The following is a 23,373-nucleotide window of genomic DNA, read 5'->3' as shown; positions in this document are numbered from 1 at the left end:
CCAAATATTTGATAGCATCGTAGCCTCAAAAAATTTCAGGTAGTTTTTGATTCCTTCAAGTTCTTCACGAGTTTCTGCGGATAAATTTGCAAAATTCATTAGCATAAATTCAATTGATATGATGACTTTAGGTGTTTTCAGCGCAATTAGTTTTACACTTTCAATTCTTGCTAACAATCGTGTCTTTGACATTGAATGAAGTGGCATTCCAGTGTTATATTTCAAAATTTCCTATCGTTGAGGACTAGAACTAAATATATATCAAATTTTTTGAATTATGTCAAAGAATGTAACAGCCTTTTTACACGACTCTGCAGCATGAACTCCACACAGATTAAGCTCATGGCATCTACATGGAGAAAAATTTGCTAAGGGATTTTTTTCTAAGATCTACGCTCGCACTCCTTTGTGTATAACACTCATGTTTGATCGACCATCAAATCCTTGGCCTCTACAGTCATTCAAATCAATTTGATGTCCTATAAGGGTGTCCAAAATCATATCTGTAATTGCTTCCTCTGTTTTTAAATTGCAATCAACAAAATTGAATCTCTCATATATATGAAAAAGATGTGTTTTTTTGTTGAACCCTACGAAACGAATAATGAATGTACATTGTTCAAAATGGATACATCAGGTGTTGCATCGACCATTAAGGTGGTAGACCACTAATAAAAAAAAATCTTTCAAAAATTACATTTTAGAAATTATTTTTATATAAGTTGATTAAAATTTACATTTTATCGACAATTTTTTTTTTTTTTTTTTTGATTAATAAATTGCTTGAGAAATTTGGTCCCGAAAACCCCAAAATAGGGTTATTTCGTTGCGGTGAATATCTCAAAAACTATGTATGGTATCAACTTGAAATTTTTCAGACTTGTTTTTAATATAATGAAAAAGATCCTATACCAAAACAAAAGAAAAACATTAAACAGTTTTTTTTTAAATGAAAAAAACACTTCGAAAACATAAAAGGGGCATTTTTGACCATATTTGGACTTTAATATCTTTTTATCGAGTTATCATAATGCAATAAAAGTGGTAGGAGACATCCATAATAACTAAAGGAACAACTCCTGAAAATTTTATGAAAATCAGTTAAGAGAATCAAGAGATAATTACCGCAAAGTCGTGAATTTTAAAGAACTGAGAAAAACACATTTAAACAAAAAAAAAACATTAAACACTTCAAATAAAAATATAAAAACACAAAAAAAAACCTATTGACCTATCTTATTATAAACGTATTGTGGAGTAAAACTAACGCAAAATTAAAATAAAATATGTTTAAAAAAAGTGATAATATTAATAAACAATACTTTAAATTATTAAAGTAGTATTTCATTTAGAAAAAAAAAGTTTTTCTTTTGATTTGCGATTATAAAAATCATAAACTTAATTAAATATTTGTTTATAGTAAATAAATAAAAAGTTTATAGTAAATAAATAAAAAGACTAAAATTCTCTTGCACCATAACATAAACTCTCTTCTTCCTCATCTTTGTCCCTTACGAATACTTTTTAACTGCTTTCGCCTGGTTTTTCCCTTTTCATTACATTTTTTTTCCATATTTCTAACTCTTTTCAAATCAGACGATGCCAAAAAACTTGAAGAATAATGCCCTGGTTTTAAATAAAGTTTTTCAAAAACTCTATTGGTACCATTTAGTCGATCATTAAAATTAATGATTGCAGAACAGCAACCTAAATATATATAGTCATAGCATACCTAAATAAATAAATAAATATACCTAAATAAATATATATACTAAATAAATATACCTAAATAAATAAACCTAAATAAATATAGTCATAGCATACCTAATTATTGCTTCCTATACTTAACGGTATTTTGTAAAATGTATTTTTTTTTTTGTTTAGGAAGTACAGTTTCTTTATAATATTGCAGTGTAAAAAATTTGTAATTAATATGTAGTTGTGAAAATTTAAAGAAAAAAAAAAATATATATATATATATAATACATCAATTCCAACAAAAACATCATTTAGACAACGTTTCCAAACTAAAGCATTTAAAGACTCGTTTTATAGTTTTACAAGGATAAAACTTTTGCTCCCATTGGCAAGATGCACATGAAAAAAATATACAGTGTGATAAACCTTTTTTAAGTTTAGCATCATGGTTAAAATTAACATTTGCAGAACATTTTGGACAGCAGCCTATGGCAGTAATTATTTCTTCTAAAATGTTAGTGTTCATAAAAATATAGCAGTCATTGGACTGATCATCATTAGCAGAAAAATTATTTTTATTTACAAAATCATTATTTACAAAATCGACGGAAGATTTACTACTGCAACAGGATGACATTATCTTCATTTTTTTGCAGAGCTACATTTGAATTGTAGTTCTTCTTTTAAATTAGATAGATTTTCTTCAGCTACAACGTTTGATGATTTATGTTGGTTTCCTCTGAAGAGTCTACGTTTCTTGCTATACCTTATTTTATTTTTTTATCTTTATTTCCCATTATTTTAGTTATTATTTAACCAAAGTATAGAAGACAGAAAATTAGCCTAGGAAAGTTGTGGTCGTTGTAAAGTAATAAGACATTTACTGAAGAAATCCGTTGATAACCATGTAACACACTGCACCAAAAGCATTTAATTATAAACAAAAAGTAGTTTTAGAGTAGCAGTCACCACAAATGAAGTTTTTTTGTATTACTTTTTATGGTATTTTGTGGGAAAACTTCCTTTTTAGCTACATAGCATAGTGGTCTACCACCTTAAGGCGTAGTATTTAGCCTTAGATATCTCTTCTAATATGTTTTTAACCCCAAATGTTCCACAAAGGGCAAGAAATTCGTTTTGAATTTTAGGAGAAAAGTAGTTCACGTGCAATTTCATTTTGTCACTTTGAGACTCTTTCACTTTTTCTAGTTGATTCTTGAGCAAAGAATCATAGTTACTGATCAGCTCTAGTATTCCTAAAAAATTTCCATTATTAGCATCACCAATTAAGTGGCTTTCTTCTCGAAAAGCTAAACCTGTTTGGGCTAGAAACAAAATTACGTATGGAAAACGTTTCAATAGACTTTTCTAGATTTGTGATTCTTTTTGAACTTGGTGATAGAGTTAACAATAGTATTGTTACTTAGTTTCAATAAAGGTAGATTTCGATTTTTCCTTATCAAGTAACAACTTTTATGATTGGCAGATTTTTTATGTTCTGGAATTCTTCGATACAATTGATGAAATTTTTTGTCAATAGTCCATCCTTGTTCTTTTGCCATTGTTGAGCGTTGTTTGATCACAAAAAATTCGGCAAGGATAACAAAATAAGGATTCCATAATTTTGCTCCACACTAGCCAATCTCGATTAACCAACTCATTATTGCTTAATTTTTTTAATTTAAAACGTAACTCGGAAATTTTTAACTAGTTTCGTCCTCAGGAAGTTCAGATTCAGAAGAGAATTTTCCGGAACTTTTCGAAATGGCTTCTTCCAGAAGCTTTGAATCACTCTTTTTAAAATAACCGATGTCAAAATACAACAAAGAATCTTCGGCCGTTGTAGTGAAATTTTCATTTTCATAGTTACGATTGTTTTCAGTCTCTTTGATCTCTGGCAAAACTAAGGAATTTGAATTTTCTTCAATTGGTTTATCTCGTTCATTCTTCTCTAGATCTACAAATTCATCTGACATTTGATTAGTTATATCATCTAATCGTCTTGTTTTAGATGGGTTTTCCACGGAAGAATCAAGTTGATGTTAAACAGTTGTGAAACTAAGACTTTCCAAAGTTCTTTTTCCTGCTTCTGATTCTTGTTGCTTTAATTTTGCTTCTTTCTGTTTCTGAGCTCCGGATTTATGCTGATAATTCATCCTCTAAATTTTAGATTAATTGATTATTTTGTTGAAATATAATTATATAAATTTAATAGCATCAAAATTAAGCTCAAAACTTACCGAATAAAATTTAAAAAATTATAAAATAATTATTAATCTGAAAAAAATGATTACTCTAAATTTTTTTAGATTTTTAGTGCCGAATCAAAACCGTTTTTAAAGGGCCCGAAACAAAATCGTTTTTAAGTTACCCGAAATAATAAAAAGTTATAAGATATATTGATTTATTGATTATAATTTTTATCTTTTCTAAGTTATCCACTAAACACGCCCCCCCCCCCAAAGGCCCGGGCTCGGTGAGTTTGTATCGTCTGTCACCCCCTACCAACAGCCCTGTTTGTTCATAGGCCTCCGTCATCCCAAATTATTGTAAGGCTTCCTCATTTGGCATTAGTATGAACATATTTAAGTTTGGAGTTTTCACAATGTGCAAAACTGTCTTATCTGAAACATCAAAAAATCCTGCGGGCACCCATGGTCTCAGATCTTAAAGATCTGCTTCGCGAAAAAGTTATTTCAATGCAAGATTACCTTTAAGCTAATAAATAGCTGAGAGAGCAACCAGTTGAGCGAAAAAAGCCATCAACTTCACAAACTGTATAAAAGAAATCAAAAAAAGTTTTTACTCCTGTAAAAGGTAAACCTAATATAAATATAACCTAACCTAATATAAAAGATTTCTTTAGACTTTCATCAAAACTAGAAAAGCCAATACCTCTTCCAAGACCACAAAAACCAAAACTTCCTCCTAGACCTATTCCTCCATCTAAACTTTCTAAAATTGTTGCGACATACAACTTTTAGTAAAGTTGAGTCTGATGTAAATGAGGACGCTGAAGATGATTTGCCAAAAGTTTATATGAAGCATACAAATTTTGGAAGGTCTCTTATATCTTATCGCGGAGCTTCTTTGTGGAACCAAATAGTTTTAAAAAATTTTGATTTTTCCCAAAGTTGGAATTTTTCTTCTTTCAAAAACAAACTGAAAAAAGTTATTTTCTCAATAGAAAATATTTTCGAGTTCTTCTGATCTCGTTTCTCTTTTATAAGTGTTTCTAAATGTAATTTAAAATATTTGTTTTTATTTTTTATTGTTTTTTTAATCGGTATTTTATTTGTATGACGGTTTTCATAAAAACGGTATTTACTAATTTAAAATATTTGATTTTATTTTTTTATTGTTTTGTTAAACGGTGTTTTATAATTGAGGTTATTTTATTTGTATGAAGGTTTTCTTAAACGGTATTTACTTTTTATTTTATATTTTTTTGAAATAATTGGTTTATAACTTTTGTATTGTTAAACGGTTCTCGGTTCTTATGATCCTCTTCGAGTTTCCGTGTTCTTCATATATTATGTACCAACGACACTTTTACCAGAGAATATTGTTAAATGAACAAAAAAAAACAAAAAAACATTTGAAATGATAAATGGTTAAAATAAAATCTCAAAAATATTTCGATATATTATCCGTTGAAAAAATAATATTCTTTAACTTGTTTTTAAAAACAGAAAAAGAGATAGATGAATATAAATTAGGCTGGACAATTTTATTCCAGACATAAAGTGCTCGATAATCTATACAAAATTTTTTTAATTTATTTGACAAAAGTGTTCTTTTAAATAGTTATTATTTCGCAAACTATATCTATTCTTTACTTTAAAGGTAAATAGATCTTTAAAAACATTTAATAAAGGGTTGTTCATACAACAAAGCGTAAAACATAAAGTATTATACAAGTTAAGTTCATAAACGTTTAAAACATTCATATCTTCGAAAAAAGGTTTTGTGTTTGAAAAACGATTTAAAAAGTATATTATTCGCATCGCATGTTTCTGATGGCGGTTAAGACGTTGCAACTTACTTTTACCTATACTTCCCTAGGCAATATTTGCAAATTTAGCCCGATCGACATTTTGCAGCTCATTCATAAATATTCTTTGACCGATGCTTATCCCAACACGGCAATTGCTATTTGCATCTTCCTCACCATACCAGTCACAGTTGCTACATGTGAGAGAAGTTTTAGTAAACTTAAGCTCATAAAAAACTATATGAGGTCAGCAATGGGCCAAGAACGTTTGTCTAGTTTGGCTATAATTTCAATTGAAAATGAAGCGGCAAACAACATTGATTTTGATGATGTCATTAGTGAATTTGCCTCAAGAAAAGCCAGAAAAGTGACATTGAACTAAAGTTTGTGCAACATTAATGACAAATTTTACTAATAACTTGATGTGATAAATTTTGTGATCAATAAATCATTTTTTTCGTTTAATTTTCTTTTTTTTTTTTAGGGAGGATGAGGGGGGGCGCAATTTTTTTTTTGCTTGCCCGAAGCGCAAAATTAGCTCGGTACGGCTCTGATATTATCCATTGAAAAAATGATGTTCTTTAACTTATTTTCAAAAACTGGAAAGAGATTGACAAATTGAAATTGGGATCAACAACTTTATTCCAAAGATAAGGTGCTCGTAAAGTTATACAAAATTGATTAAACTTTGTTTGACAAAAGGGTTCAATAAAATAGCTATTATTTCGCAAACTAAATTTATTTTTTGCCTTAAGGGTGCATATATCTTTATTAACATTTAATAATGGGTTATTCATACTACAAAACGTAAAACATAAGGTATTATAAATGTTAAGTTTATAAACATTTAAAACATACATATCTTTGAATAAAGGTTTCGTATTTGAAAAACGATTTAAAAAATATATTGAAATGTTTTGATGCTGATAAAGACGTCGTAACTTACTTTTACCTGAACTTCCCCAGGCAATATTTGCATAGTTTATATATTTGCACAGTTTATATATTTGCATAGTTTATATATTTGCACAGTTTATATATTTGCATAGTTTTTAGCTATGAATAAATAAGTAGTATAGTTGTTTAATTATATAATATTATATAATATTATAATATTATACAATATTATATATATATATATATATATATATATATATATATATATATATATATATATATATATATATATATATATATATATATATATATATATATATATATATATATATATTGTATAATTGTATAATATTATATAATATGATGTATATATTGTTAATATTATAATATTAAAAATGTATATAATATAATTTTATAATTGTATAATATTATATTATATAATGTATATATTGTATAATTATTTTTATTTAAATAATTTCTGGCCTTATAGAAGATTCCAATACTTTTTGCAACTTTTGTTGATATATAATTAACATGAATTTTCCAGGTCATATTTTCGTCAATCTACATACATACGAATTTTAAAACGGAATCTTTTTTTATTTCTACTTCATCAATATAAAGTTTAGGTAAATCATTAGGCAAAAAACGTTTTTTTGTTGAGGAGTGGAAAAGGATCCACTTTATTTTGTCAATATTTAAGGTTAGTTTATTGCATTTAAACCAAGTATAAACTTGTATAAGTTCTTTATTCATATTTAAAAAAAGTTTGTTAATGTCTTTGTTTGATAAAAAAAAATTGGTATTGTCTGCAAACATGATGATCGAGATGCCAACATTACTGCAAAAGTTATCGTATCTCTGGATGGGGTTATTGTAGAGTTCTTTAGACGGCGTAATAAATTCATGACATCTGTATTCAGGCGTTCATCGACTCTAACTCTTAAACTACCCCTTATTTTTTCCTCAGTTCACTGTTAACTTAAGAGAGTTTCTCAAATATAAATTTTAAAATCGTGTCAGCGCTCAACAGAGTTTTATCTTCTCTACTAAGATTCTCTATAGCAAGTTTAATGGGTTTCATTGCCTCTAGTAAACTTTTCAAGGCATCGAAGTCTACATTATTGGCTAAACTTATATCTGCCTTAAATTCTAATAAAGTTTCTCGAATTGCCGTCTCTGTCTTTATCAATGGCTCAAGCATTATTGGTAATGTGTTTCAACGAGTTTTTACATCAAAATGAAGTTCAATTTCTTTTCCAAGTAGAGTCTTGACTTTTGATTGAAAAACTTGATTTCGAACACTTGACAGTTTGATGTATTTTATCAGTTTGCGTGGGTTCTTAAGTAAATTATTGTAGTCAATATAATCTTCGCAATCATCATTTATAAATTCAAATTTGGTGCTTTGTATGCCTGCGCTGTTGTATTTTTAATCTCTTTAAATACTTAAAATTGTGATTTTATTATTAACTGTGCGGAAATGAAATTTTCATGCATTTTATTTCCAAGTTTTGTGCATTTAGTGGAATACTTATTTTAATTTTTTCTTTTGAACAAGGGCAGACATAGCTTGTTTAAATGAAAATGATGACTTCTTCCTATGATGGCATACTGACGAGTTAGGTGTGTTATTAGTGTGTGAAATATTGACGAGTTGAAAAAATCTTTTTTTTTTTTCATAAAAACAATATATCTGTTAGTGAATTAAAAAGGATTTTTTACTTCACTGAAAAATTTTTGGTTCAAAAAACACATAAAACGCAATATCTCTTATGCGCATGCGCAAAGATCAACGCTGCTGCTGTGTTGCACGAAAGGATCAATAAGGATGATTAAGCGTAATTTCTGGCATTTCTGAGGAAAGACTCTAAGGTCAAATGAAGATGTCAAGTTACCCTTGATGCTAACCAGCCCCATCCTCCCCTATTCTATCATAGGAGCAGTAGTTGCTTTACTATGATGGCATACTTGCGCTTTTTTTTTTTTTAAATAAAAATAACAAATAAAAAAATAAAACTGATGAAAACTCCTAGGGTTATTATTGTTTTACATGTAGCAAAGAATGTATATATTACAACTTTTGTTCTTGGTCTTCAGGATACTGAATAATGAAGCTTCAAAGTTAAGTATGCCATCAAAGGCGTCTTTTTCCTATACCATTATTAAGACAAAATCTATACCATGATTAAGACAAAATCGATAACATCTAAATTTCGAATTTACTTCTTGTTTACAGATGCTCAAACCTAAGTAGATGCAACCAAATTTTTTTCCATCGATATTCCAAACACATTTAGATGTTGTTTCATTATTTCAACCATATCAAAGATATGGTTATATATAGAGCATCCGTGGCGCAGTGGATAGAGTTCTTACTCAGAACCCGAGGTCCGAAGTTCGACACCGGCTCTAGCCCAATAAGCGACATTGGTAAGGAAGGAGGCGTGAACTTTTAGTTAAATGCTCTTCCGTGGTGCTCCGTGATAAGACCGAAAGGAGTTCTGGTAGCACCTAGATAACCTGAAAAAAAAAAAAAAAATCAAACGCACTGCATGAACCCAAAATTTGAATTAATCCTGTTTTATACGTGATATTGTTAGTTTTATCATAAATATTAACTCCAAAATATCTTCGTCCTCTTAAAGTTGTAACCTCATTGACAGTCATGCTAAACTTCATTTTATTGGGTACTTTTAATTTTATGGTGTCAAACTTTTTTTTTGCTTTTCATCAAATTCTTTGCGCAAAAGTTGCATTACATCACTTTCGTTAGCATCTCGAGCTATTGACTGGCGAATGTATTTATTTCTGGTTATAGCTCGAACTGAAATGCCATCCGTAGCCAATCAGAAACAATATTTTGAAGCTTCTTTTGCGCAAAGAAGTCGCCAACAGCTTTTTGTCTCTTCTCACTTGCTCTCTTATCTGTTGGTATGATTGATTCTGTTGCCTTATCTAAACAAAGTCGTGACTTTTTAAGTGATTTTCTAAGGTAGTTGTAGAATTTCCTGAGCATTTTATTATTTTGTAACAACGCTGACACTGTCCTTCCAACTAATTTTGTTATTGGATTTTTTCGTTTTGTTGCGTATATCCAGACTGATTGCTAATTATATGAACGGAAAGAATATTAAATAGCCATTTTACCCACCGTTAAAAATTAATTCATAACTAGTAACTATGTATTTATTTTTAAGTCAATATAAATAAGAAACTGGTGCTAGAAGCCCTATTTATAACTCTAAAGAAACTCTTTAGAAACCTTTAAGAAACTTTTAGTACTAGATTAGTAAAAAAGAACTATTAAAATAGGAAACTCCTCAGTACTTGCCTGTGTGCTTTTTTTAACCATTATTATTATTTTTTATCAATTTAATTTACGCATGCTTTTATTTATTATTACTCTATATACTCAGAAAGCGGACATAGACCATGTTTTTGCATTTTTTGAAGTGTGACTTAAATGAGTTTAAGTAAAAACAATTGTATAGCAATATTTTAAATAAAAATTTGTTTTGAAAATTTAAATATTTATGTTGTTGTTTTTTGTTTTTTTTTGCAGTTTTTTAATAAAATTATTTATTAACAAAAATTAGTTTGGCAAATAAATAAGTTCTATTAAAAAAGACGCTAAAAATTACTTGTAATTTAAAAGTAACTCTACAAAAGTTTAGACCTGACAAAAGTTTTTTTATAAATTAGTTTCATGAATCTAAACTTTCAAAGCCAATGCATTTAATATGCATTGTCATAATCTTGCTGCCAAGTTCAAAATATTTTTATTTATTTCAGGTGTGAATTTTTTAAACCTGTTTTCGAAGCTTCGATTAAAATTAATGAGGATTATGATAAAAGCTAATTTTTTAATTTGTTCATCAGTTTTAATTTGTTCATCAGTTTTAATTTGTTCATCAGTTTTAATTTGTTCATCAGTTTTAATTTGTTTATCAGTTTTAATTTGTTCATCAGTTTTAATTTGTTCATCAGTTTTAATTTGTTCATCAGTTTTAATTTGTTCATCAGTTTTAATTTGTTCGTCAAATAACTTTCTCTTAAAGTATAGAGTTACAATTCTTTAAGAAAAAAGTTATGACTAAAATGATCTAAACTCCATTATAAAACAATTTTATTTACAAATTCCATTTGTAAATAAAATTGCAAATTTTGTTTTATTAGCAACAAATAAACTTCCCACATTGGGCTGCTTGTATGTAAAAAACATTGCGTAACCAGCATTTACTGTATTTTTAAAAATATTGGGATTCAAAACAAATTAGGAAACTTTTTTTAATTTTTTTAACTCTAGAAGTTGTATATATCCTGCATAAAAAAACAATTTTACTCAAGGTTAAACTTGACGTTTTATCCAAATCTTCAAGTAAAACAATGTGCTCTTTTTGTTGTTTATTGTGCATCTTACTATTAAATCAAGAAAACACAATAACAATTGATCGTTATCATACTATGGTATCGTAACTGCACTTTGACAATTTTCATAAGAGTTTGGCAACACAAATAAGTTTCAAGTCTTTTTTGTATTGAAAAACTGTAGTAACTATTTGTTTTGTGAACGTACCAGTTTAAAATATTTTTTAAGTAACTCTGGGTAAATCGCAATTTCATTTAAACTATTTTTTTTTAAGGAGAAACTTAATTTGCAATATTTAGTTGTAAAAAAAATAACACCAGATGGAATAAGTTTTTCACCTTAATTTTCAATAAGATGGAAATGACATCACACTAATTTTCAATTAATCGTCATAATTGAAGACTATTTATCAATAATTCAGTAAAATCAAGCAATTGTGAGTATCACAGTGGACAAGACACAGACGACGTGTGCCTACTGGGATAGAATCATCTTTTTTTATTTGCAATAAATTATAATCCATAACTTAATCCATAAAACTCTTTATACTTTTATTTTGTCGAAATTTCATCAAGATGCGAAGTTTGTAAACTTCAAGTCCATATTTAGAATTTCAACAAGCTTGTGCAGAAATTTTGAATCTATAACTAGCAATAGAACTATTTTTTTTTTGGAATTCTAGCTGTAATTATGAAAGGTTTGTTACATAAGAGAGATGTTCTTGTATTCTTCGATAAATGTAGCACATTTGCTAAAAAATCAATGAAACAATATGGATGTTTATTTAAACTGGGAAAGTTATAATTTTTAGTACAGCTTATTTTAAAAGATCTCCACATTAACTGGTTATTTGCGTCTTTATAAACAGAACTTTCATATAATACTATGTTACAGTTTATTTTTTATCTCGTAGATATTCCTCTAAGCATAAAAACTGAAGTATGGTTGCTTAGCCATAATGTTAAGGTAACAATTCCATAGTATGAGCTACAGATCAGAGACGTATTTATAATTTTGGAGCCCTTTTTTAATAAATATTATATTTAAAAGAGGTACACCAAATTTTTATTAATAAAAAAATAATATTGAAAGAAAAAAACAAAAAATAAATATCTCTTCATTAAATAATCTATATTATTTTATAAAAACGCTGTGTTTGACGATATTAATGTTAATGTTCTAAAAGCTGTTTTTGTTGTTATTAAATTACCTCTTTTTTTATCTTCAATATTTCAATAAAAACTGGTATTTTTTCTTTTCAATTAAAAACAGCAAGAGTAGTCCCTGTATACAAAAATGGCGACGATTTTATATTATTAGATCTAAATCTATTCTTTCTAACAAACTATATAACAAACTATATAATGACCTTAAAAAACACGATGTCTTATTCAGCAAACACTTTGGTTTCCGAAAAGGGTATTAAACTCATCATGCAATAACTGATTTAGCCAGTCAAATTCTGGATGGGTTTGCTAAATAAAACTATAAAACTATCTCGGCTTGTTCATTGACTTATCAAAAGCTTTTGACACTGTTGATCATGAAATCCTCTTACACAAACTAGAAACATATGAAATAATAAATAGCAACTTAAAATGGCAGCAATGTTACCTTATGATTCAACATATTCAAAGTTAGAAACAATAAGCTGTGGAGTTCCTCAAGGCTCTATTCTTGGACCTGACTATTTCTGCTTTATGTAAATGATGTTTACCTATCCTCAAACATGCTTAATTTTTTTCTTTTTGCTGGTGACACTTATCTTTTTTATATCCATTCCAATATAAAAACAATTTTCTTTACAGTAAATCGTGAGCTGGAAAACCTTAATGACTGGTTCAAATCAAGCAAGCTCTCTTTGAATATCAGTAAAACTAAGTATATTTATTTCATCACCAATCTAAATTCGATGACTTGTCTCTGCAACTTTCTCAGCTAACTATAAATAACAATATAGTAAACAGAGCTGCATCACTTGAAATTTTAGAAATAATATTTGATAAACATCTTAATTGGAAAAATCATATTACACTGATTGAAAACAAATTTTTTTAAACTATTGGCATTATGCATAAAACAAAACACCTACTTTGTAAAAATTGTTTAACAGATTTTTATTACTCTTTTATCCATGGCTACATAAGTTATTGTAATATTGCTTGGGCAAGTACTTGCCCTTTAGCAATGAAAAATATATATTAAACAAAATCAACCAGTAGAATTATATGTAATGTGCATAAATACTCCAAGCTGTTACTCCGGGAAATTAAAGCTCCTAATGTCTATGAGTTAAACCTGTTCCAAAACTGTTTATTCATGTTTAAATAATTAAATCATAAATACTTAATCACTCATTACTTCAAAACAGCTGGGTACCTGACATATTTTAACGTCGCCGTTCATAAGACTAAATGCAATCAAATTAACGCTTAAATTCAATTAGATATATTTTATAATTGTTAAATTGATATAGAGTTACTAGTGAAGAGTTTCTTTAACTACTGTAAATGCATTACGCAATAATAGAAGTACGTAAGTTCTGCACTTGCAACAGTAACTGGTAAAGTAAGAATAATTCGTAACGCAATAACTAGATTGGGATAAGTTTCTTGCAGCTCTTCTTTGTAGATATAGTTTAGGAAGTCATATGCAGATTTTAGGAGAGCATTTTTTTCCTCCTTTATAACTATGACAAAACGTTTTAACTCCGATTCTAAATCCTCAGAATCTATATCAGCAAGCTTTATTTGCAAATTTTTGCAATAAGCAGACAGAGAATCTTCATTACAAGCTTTTATAAGACTCTCAGATCGGTAAAGAAAGTCATTAAGCTTTGTGACAATGCTGATCTATTCAAAACGCTCTTTTACTGATGCAATTGACATATCAATTAGTAGCAAAAAGAAATCTGCTTTATACTGATGTTCAGGTTGCCAAGTGTGATCAGCACACTCGTATGAATAAATCGATTTTTTTTTTCGTGAACGCACCATCGAAAAAACCTTTTCAATACCCAATACTTCTGCGATTTCTGATGCCTTAACACGTGCGTCAGAAAATCCATTTTCGCGATACTCATAAAGAAACGCTTTTGTTGCATTTATTTCACTAGCTAATATGTCGAGAGAGGTTGCAGAAGACTGAAGCAGCTTACTTGATTTGTTAATTTGAAATAAAACGTCATACCAAATAATGATTGATAATAAGAAAGGCCATGTTCTAATATATTCTGTCAGCGATCGTACTTCTGTGGCTGTTGCCCCATCTCTTTTTTCTAAGGTATGTTCTTCCAATTTTTCAATTGCCTCTAAGATTTCTTTTAAATAGAAGCGAAGTGATTTAACACAGTTTATTCTACTTTCCCATCTGGTATCTGATTGTGGCTTGACTGAAATTGCCACGCATGATTTTAAAATTTCCCATCGAGGAGGAGACGATGAAAAGAGCGTGTATAACCTTGACAGAACACCAAAAAAAGAAATTGCACTGATGGACGACAGTACACCATCAACAATAACAAGATTGAGTGAATGGTTAGCTCATGGAACATATAAGGCCTTAGGATTCATTTTCAGAAACCTTGCTTAAACACCTTTTACTTTTTCTTTCATATTAGCACCATTATCGTAAGATTGACCTCGACAGTCTAAAATATTTAGATCCCAATTTTTTGCCTGATTTAAAAATGCATTGAAAAACCCTTTTCCAGTGGCATCATTTACTGTGAGATATCCAAAAATAATTTATGGAAATTTTGATACCTACTCCAGGAGTACATGTTACTGATCGCAGAATAATGCTCATTTGTTCTTTGTGCGAAACGTCTGGCGTACAATCTAAAATAATAGAATAGCATTTTGCCTTTTTTACCTTAGAAAGGTTTTTGGATTCAATCTCCCTGGCTAAAAGTCTAATCAACTCGTTCTGTGTCTCATTGCTCAAGTAGTGCTCCTTGGTTTCTTTATCCTGAATTCTTTGCATAAGCTCATTGAGAACGGTATCATACTTAGCCAGTAATTCAAACACCCCAAGAAAGTTTCCATTGCTCTTTGAACCAATGGCTGAATCTGAACCACGGAATGCAAGATTTCTTGCAGAAAGAAATAAGGTAATGTCTAGTATCCTTTCTAACACAGCCCTCCAAAATATCCGCTCTTTATGAAGCAACTTTTGTTGTTTCTCGTTTATGGTAGCTTGATATGCAATGCCTGCATTACCAAAATTGAGGAAAAAGAAATCAATTAAGAAAAAAAAGTAACAAAGCAATAAATTAAAGAAAATATCAGTTAACCTTTTCGTAAAGTCATCCAAGGTTCAAAGCACTTGAAATGTGCACTGCATGTTACGTGTTCTTTATGTTTTTTTGACAAGCCTTCCCAAGTGTTCATTCCTTGCCGGAATGGTGAAGAAGTTATCCCAAAAAGTTTGCAACAAAAACAAAACACTTTATTGCTGTTCAAAGAATATATGAGCCATGTGCGTTCAAAGATTTCTCCATTCTTCATCTTGGGGTTATAATAATTCAGTGAAAATCGTCTTCTTTCTAAATTGTATGGAAAATCAATTTCGATCTTTTTGAAACCACGTTTAACAATGTCACACCTCTGTGCGTCAGAAACATTATCTGGCCACTCAGAAGGATCATCACTGAGAAAAATAGGCGGAAATGTTATGCCATTTGACGTAGACTTGCATATCAACCTATCTGACTCTACTCTAGTATTCAAATAATGACAATCAGAATTATTTGTAGTTTCTGTTGGTATCGAAACACTTCTAGTCTGAACTAATGGTTTTAAAAAAATGTGTTAGCTTGGGGTGATTTACGATTTCCTCCCTGGCTGCAGCTTTTTCTCTTCTCTTAGTGACACCACTTTTCACTTTTTTCATACCAATAATTATATCGTGATATACTATCGAAATATAATTATAAATTTTTGGAAACCTTCATTGTTTTTTTTTTTATATATATATAAAAAACTAACAACGCATAATAATAATAATAACAATAATAATAGTAATAATAATAATAACAAAAAAATCAGTTCAATGATAATGGCCTTATAATCATTTGAACTTTAAAATAAACAAATGCACAGCATAACAGTTTTCCAATGCTATACATTTTTTTTCTTTAAAACCAATGAGTATGATTTAATTGAAACAAATAATAGACTTTTTATTTCATAGTATTAAAGCAAAAGTAATAACATATAGCATAGTAATAAAATAAATTATTACCAAGATAAATTGTGAATCGCCAAAAATAAAAAACGTTTTATAATTTATAAATAAATAAATATAGAAATATGTAATTTAAATACAAATAATAATATATTCGCACCTAATAAAATATGCGAATTAGAGAAATATATTTCTTCGCATGATTGGCTGCTACTTAATGGTTTCTCTTTAACGGTTTGACAGATTTTTATAAAGCTCGCGTTTTTCATAAAATTCGGACCTCGGGAGTTAAACATTTTTTTTCTACATAAAAAATTTTTCAAAATTTTCAAATTTTAAAATGTTATTGCTTTTTTCACGCTTGCTTAATTTTGGTAATATCGTGTTTAAAAGGCCATGTTTTTTTTATTAATAGTAACAGTATCTATATATATATTCAAATATTCTTATTATAAAAAATACGAAAAAAAATAATTTCAAATTACAAAAATGGCCCCTAAAAATGCTGCCCCCCCCCCCAGATGGGGTGTGTGGGGGAGCCTAGCCACGGCTCTGGTTTTATCCATAACTTTAACTTACCTAAGTCAACTCATAAAACATTCGATTACTCAATTTCATAAAGAGGACCTCGTTTGTGGAACATAGTTCTTGATGAAAATATGAAAAATATAACAGTAAATTGTTTTGAAAATAAAGTAAAACAGTATTTGCTTGAAATAACAGACACAAACATATTTTTGTATTTTTAAGTTAAAAAGAAAAAAAATCTTGTAATGTTTCTTACTATATCTATTTATTTTGTTGTTACAATCTATCGAATCTTATTGTAATTATGTATTAACTTGTTTTATGTTATAAGTATTTGTAAAGTTATTTAATGAGAAACTTGTAAAAATACTTTAGGGGCGTGATGACAAGACATCTGCCTTCTACTTGCTCCGGTCGTTTTTAATTTTTATTTAAATTTTATTGATGAAACTTGTAAAACAAGTATATTGTAAAACATTTGTAAATGACGAAATAAATAATAAAAAAAAAAAAGAATGACTGTCAACTTTGATTTGGGGTGATTATAAAAAAAAACATTTTTAAAGTGGTTCTCCTAGAAAAAAACATGAAGAAAAAAAAAAAAATCAAAATTGAGTATATATATACTTTTTAAATGGCGTTTTATACTCTTTCCAATGATATATTATTTGAAGGGTCTTTTGAATTATAAAGATGAAAAATTTGGATTTTAGATCAAAAGTGTGTTTTGTTTTTCTTTGTGTTTAAGTTTTAAATAGCATTTTCTGCGAAATATGATTTTCATGCAACTTTAAGTTTTTCAAATCTCATATTTTCATAAATATTAAACTTAATGACTTGAACTTTTTTTGGAACATTATATACCTAAAAACTGAGCGGAAAGAAATTAATGACTCATTATTTGATTTCTCTTATTTCAATTTTGTATTTGGATAGAGGGTTTCAAAAGTGTATTTTTTTACGTTGGCTGCCATTATGAGTTTTAAGCCTGTCTATAGATTTTTTTTTCGCTTATTCCCTCTATATATATGTAATATATCATTGTACTTAATTTCATATTATCTGCATAAGTTGTTTTAAAAATATTGTGTCCCAGGTTTTTCTTAATTTTGCTCATAAAACTGTAAAAAAATGCTGACTCAGCTTTAAAAAATGCCTATTTTGTTATAAAATTATACTTTTTAAATTCGTACTTATTTCTAGTATTGAAAAATTGATATTAAAACGGTTCGCTGTCACTATAAAAGAAAATAACTTTTTTCTAGGGGTACCACCTTAATGCAAACATATATTAAGTTAAATTAATCATTTAACATTAAAAAAAATTTTCTACGTGAGTTTTGTTTTGCAAACGTATTTAAAATATGATTAAAGTTCATATCTATGGTAAGTACAGATTCAAGAGATAGAATTGCTATTAAGACGATCACCAGTCATTCCAAATCTCAAATAAGCACCAGGTGCACTAGGTGGACAAAACCAAAAAAAAATATTTATTCTATTTAAAACAAAATAATAAAAAATATTCGTAATACTTTATTTTATTATTTTGAAAATTGTTTCCAGTATAATAGTATCGTTTAAAACTATAAAAATCAGTTGCTGTTTCAAGTTTAATGAAATTTTTTTCATCTTTAAAAAAGCATGAATTTTTTAATTTTTATCCATAGCTTTAGTAAACAGTAACTTTTAAAGTTCTATCAGCATAAAGAATTAGTTTATTTATTAAACTATTTTACAGTATAACTCTACGAAAAAAATATAAAGTAAAGATCAGTATTTATATTACACATAAACTTTAAAATAACAAGTTAAGCTTCGAAAATTTATTACTTTTATTTTCTACAAAAAGTGTTAATATCGATGAAAAAAATATTTTACTATTTTTTTCATCGATATTAACTCTTCTAGTTTCTGTTGAGTTAGAGAAATCTGAGATAAAAAACTTTATAAAACTTTATTAATAATAATACTCATTATAGTGAAGTAATGAAAACTGGTACAGGTGCTACTGGAGAACCCATCACAACGTCATTAATTTGGTCATAAACCTGTCTTTTAAAATGAAAATGCGTTTGTGCTGTTGCTAAAAGAAAGAGTTTTTTAAAAATATTTTATTTGATTTTACGATTTATATTGTTTTTTACATTGACAGCAGTATCTGTTGTTTCTTGTAATGGAATGTTTGTGAATAAGCTTGTGATATCAAGTGTGATATATATTGTGGTACAAGAAAACTGTTAAATAGGTTTGCTTCTTTTACTTCTTTAACAAAGGTGAAAGAATCTTCGGTACAAAATTTAGATGGTATTAATAGAGACCAATTTCCATACTTTCTTGTTTTTCCAAAATACTAGAGCGTATTATGCACAACAGACTGTACAATTATCTTGAAAAAAACAACATTCTTTATCATAAACAGTTTGGATTTCGCAACAACCATTCCACGGAACATGCAGTAATTGATCTTGCCAACCAAATTTTAAATGGTTTTGATAACGACAGTTACACACTCGGAATTTTTCTAGATCTATCAAAAGCATTTGATACTGTCAACCACAAGATTCTAATTTATAAACTACACAATTATGGAGTAGTTCACTCCAATTTAAAGTGGCTGCAATGTTATTTACAAAATCGTAAACAAGGAGTACCATATGACTTAACATGTTCCCCATTTGAATCAATAAATTGCGGAGTTCCCCAAGGATCAATACTTGGATCCCTGCTGTTTTTAATTTATATTAATGATATTTATTTGTCTTCAAAAATACTTAATTATATTATTTTTGCTGATGACACAAATGTTTTCTTTTCTGACTCAAATTTAAAAAATATTTTTTATATTGTAAACACAGAATTAATATATCTTAATGAGTGGTTTGAAGCAAATAAACTTTCATTAAATATTGAAAAAACGAAATATATTTTGTTTGCTAAGTCATCTAAATCCGAGAACCTTCCACTCAAATTACCTGAACTAACAATTAACAATATTAAAATAAAAAGAGTTTTTTCAATGAAAATACTAGGAATAATTTTCGATGAGAATTTAAATTGGAAAAGCCAAATAAAGCTAGTCGAGAACAAAGTTTCAAAGACCCTGGGGATTATGTACAAGACAAAACATCTTTTAAATAATTTATGTTTAAAAAATTTATACCTTTCATTTATACATAGTCATATTAACTATTGTAATATTGCCTGGGCAAACAATCATTTATCTTTCCTAAAAATTATTTATACAAAACAAAAGCAAGCAAGTAGATTAGTTTTGGGCGCATGTAGATACGAAAGTGCCGAGCCGTTACTCAAGGAAATAAATGCTCTAAATGTATACAAACTAAATATATACCATAACTTGTTATTTATGTTTAAACTTCAAAATGAAATGATTCCAAAATATTTTTTTAAAAGTTTCACTCGAATTAATCATAAATATGAAACAAGACATTCAATGAGTAATTACTACATCCCACTAACATCACTCAAAAAATCTGACTTCTCGACTATATGCCGGGGACCACGCTTGTGGAATTCGGTTCTTGACGAAAATATGAAAAAAATAAAATCTATTGCTACATTTAAAAGAACTATAAAAAAACACTTACTAAATTTAAACATTACGTACATTCTCTCATTTTTTTGAAAAAAAATCGAAATAGTTTTGTATCTTTAATTTTTTATGTACTTTATTTAATTTTAATATTGTATTGAATATGTATATGCATGTGAAGCGAATTAAATTTTTTTTTTGTTGTTTATTGTCTTTAATATGTATACGAATATGTACAGATTTGTAATTTTTTATTTGTTATTTTATATTTTAACTTTATCTTAAATTTCTTCTTTTTTTAACTTTAAGTTCTTTTTTTAACTTTAAGTTCTTCTTTAACCTTTTAAAATTTCTAACCAATTTTTTTTTTTAACTTATTAATTTCACTCTTTTATGTAATATTGGAAAATGCAAAATTTAATTGTATTTTTTTTTTGTATTTCACAAAGGGGCTTGATGATAAGTCATTTTGACTTCTACTTGCCCCAGTCAGCTTGTAATTATATATATTTGTTTAAATTTATAGATAACATTGTAAAATGTGTAAAATGACGAAATAAATAGAAAAAAAAAAAAAAAAAAAAAAAGAGATAATAAATCTCGAAGAAATCAATATGGTAGTTATAAGTGCCAAAAGATCATAGATGTATAGAGGAGGACGATAACCTTTAGGATTTTGTTATAATTCCTTAGATGGTCAGTAGTTATAGATGAATGAATTAGCGAGATGAGATAAGTTTACCAGGAATTGACATTTATTTTTGAATTATTCCTGAAGAAATTCAGAATAATTCCAACTTTAGATTCTGGTCCAAAAACTTTATAAAAACAGAACAAGCCGTCATCTCTATATAATCGATTGGATTGCAATCCGTATATGCTACTTATAGTATACAGGATATAAAAACTAACAAACTCGCACAACTCGGCTCCGTTAAAACTTTGCATAGTGACGTTGAAGTTTGGATCACCAATGTTCTTAAACCATATTTTGTTGAGATCAAAAAAAAGAAAGAATTTTCTAGAAGATTTATAATGCTAAGTGTTTTATCAAGTAAAATTTCATGAAGTAATTTTTGAGAGATCGATGGATAAAATTGTTAATGTCAAACTAGATAAAAGTACAATTTTTTTTGTCTCGAATATTATCAAACCATTTTATCACGTTTAATATTAAGAATATAAAAAATTTTTCTTAATATACTTGTGTTGATATTATTAAAAAATATCAACCCAAAAATTGTTCATGTCAGGACATAACCGATCCCTTACGGAGGCTAAAAAAAACTTTTCTTAGTCGTAGTTTACCAATGCGGAAAGAACTGTACAACCAAGTATGTTCGATTTTACCTTGAGTAGACGCGGTCACCATAATAACAGGGAGACATTGAAGCGGTGGGGAAAGTCCAAAACCATGCTACCAAAACAATTTCTTTTATTAAACATAAAACCCCTGAGCAGAGAAGAGCTATGTTAAACATTACAACACTCGAAGAGAAAAAAAAAAGGTGATATAATTCATATTTTTAAATACATGCACAAAATTGACAAAATAAACTTCTACGTTCAACTGAGTCGCCCATCATCATCAAAGTACATTATGTGAGGTCATTAAAGGGAGAAAAGCAAACCATTTTTATCTGCCAACCACATTAAAAATGATCTTAAGGTGGTTGTATAGTAAAAAAAATATTTTTCGATTTCTAACTTTTTTTACATACCAAAATTAGTAGCAAGGCTAAATAATGCTTAGTTTGATTTAAAATGCTGAAATAAAAACTTATTTACCCTTTTTATGATGATTCAGCATTAAATGCAGAAAAATCAATGAAAAAAAAAGCTATATTTTCTTAGCTTTTTTATGACATTACAAGCTAAAACTTACCGCATTGATGGATTATAGTATAATAAACAAAACCTTACTAGAAAAACTTAAAATAATAATTATTTTTAAAATGGCAGCTCTTTTAATTTTAAAGAATATTTTTGATGCAAAAACCTTTGGTAAAATATAAATATATTCAAATGGAAACAAGTTTAAGGTTAGTTCTTTTAGATATTGCAGTTCTATCTATAAAGAAACAACTCTGAAAATTTGAAGTTACTTGCATATCTGGTTAAAAAGATATGAATGGTTTAGTGTTTGCAGTCAAGCAAAAAAATTAAATTGAGAAGTCAAGTTTCAAAGTTTGAAAACAATATATTAATCAAAAATTTCATACACTCATTTTAACTGACAACATTATCAGATTTACAATTTTGATTTTTAAGTAGTTTACAGGCCCGTAGGTACAAAAATTATATTGGAAGGGAAGGGGGAATTCTGGATTAAGGGACCCCGAAATAGTTTTAAGGAACTTTTTTTTTAAAGTCATTTCTTTTCCAAAAAAAATAGCCCGGGCCCCGAAAAGTCTTAATCCGCCACTGTGGAGGAGGGGGGGCTGGACAATAGGTCAAAACGTTTTGTCAAAGGAACTTACGCCTAAAATACGGATAACAAATTAGGTCTTTTCTATCCTTTTTTTTCCTTTTACATCTTAATTTGTGATCGTTTTTTTCCGAAAACTAACTTCAAAACTATTTATTTAAAAAAATATTGGGGGTGGTTGGCAAATACCCCTGCATCTTCCCCGGTTCCTACGGGCCTGGTTTAGAAATTATACAGACCCAAAAATAAGTAAATTTCTTAACTCATAATCAAAGAAACTAATTTTTTAACTATTTTTTGTTATTAAAACCATATCATGTTATATATAGTTAAAAAGCCAGTTTTGTTTTATAAAAAGTTAGCTAATAAAATAAAATTAATTTTTTAAATGAAAATCGCTCAGTTTTTACCATATAACCACCTTAAACTATGAGTGACACTCTGTATGTAGGTGCGCGCTGATTACAAAAGGCTCCTTGCTGACAAAAAAAAAACGTACCGCTAAACGCTTGCAGTTCGCCAACCAACATCTGAAGTGGCCTATCATTAATCGAAACTCGTTTTTTATGATGGTACAGCTAATAGAATTTCAACAAAAATATACCGATTAATAATCTAATGCTAGACAGATTAATAATTTTTTATTCTTTGATTTCTTTAAAACTTTACACCACAAAGCAAAAATTCTTCCCCAACACATCGTATCGTATTTA

General features: G+C 28.3%; 1 protein-coding gene across 1 annotated transcript; it reads right to left on the bottom strand.

The window, feature by feature from the left end:
* Window positions 1-9,404: 9,404 nt before the first annotated feature.
* LOC136089780 (uncharacterized) lies at window positions 9,405-21,604 on the bottom strand. The gene is made up of 8 exons (XM_065815868.1): window positions 21,583-21,604; window positions 15,256-15,750; window positions 14,726-15,172; window positions 14,557-14,610; window positions 13,967-14,280; window positions 13,497-13,813; window positions 13,341-13,392; window positions 9,405-9,698 (listed from the first exon to the last, which is right to left on the bottom strand). The coding sequence occupies exons 1-8, from the start codon at window positions 21,602-21,604 to the stop codon at window positions 9,405-9,407; spliced, it is 1,995 nt and encodes a 664-aa protein (XP_065671940.1).
* Between the last annotated feature and the right edge of the window lie 1,769 nt (window positions 21,605-23,373).

The sequence above is a fragment of the Hydra vulgaris genome, chromosome 13, assembly GCF_038396675.1.
Source record: "Hydra vulgaris chromosome 13, alternate assembly HydraT2T_AEP".
Taxonomy (NCBI): domain Eukaryota; kingdom Metazoa; phylum Cnidaria; class Hydrozoa; order Anthoathecata; family Hydridae; genus Hydra; species Hydra vulgaris.
This window is presented reverse-complemented; position numbering and strand designations above follow the sequence as displayed.

What these genes read in the sequence shown, in the direction of transcription:
- LOC136089780 (XM_065815868.1), bottom strand. Translation starts at nt 21,604, where the DNA reads ATGGTGACCGCGTCTACTCAAG. An exon ending in AACATGTACTCCTGGAGTAG is followed by an intron (nt 14,611 to 14,725) that starts GTATCAAAATTT and finishes TAAATATTTTAG; the next exon opens with ACTGTCGAGGTCAATCTTAC. An exon ending in AAGTATTGGGTATTGAAAAG is followed by an intron (nt 13,814 to 13,966) that starts GTTTTTTCGATG and finishes CGTTTTGAATAG; the next exon opens with ATCAGCATTGTCACAAAGCT.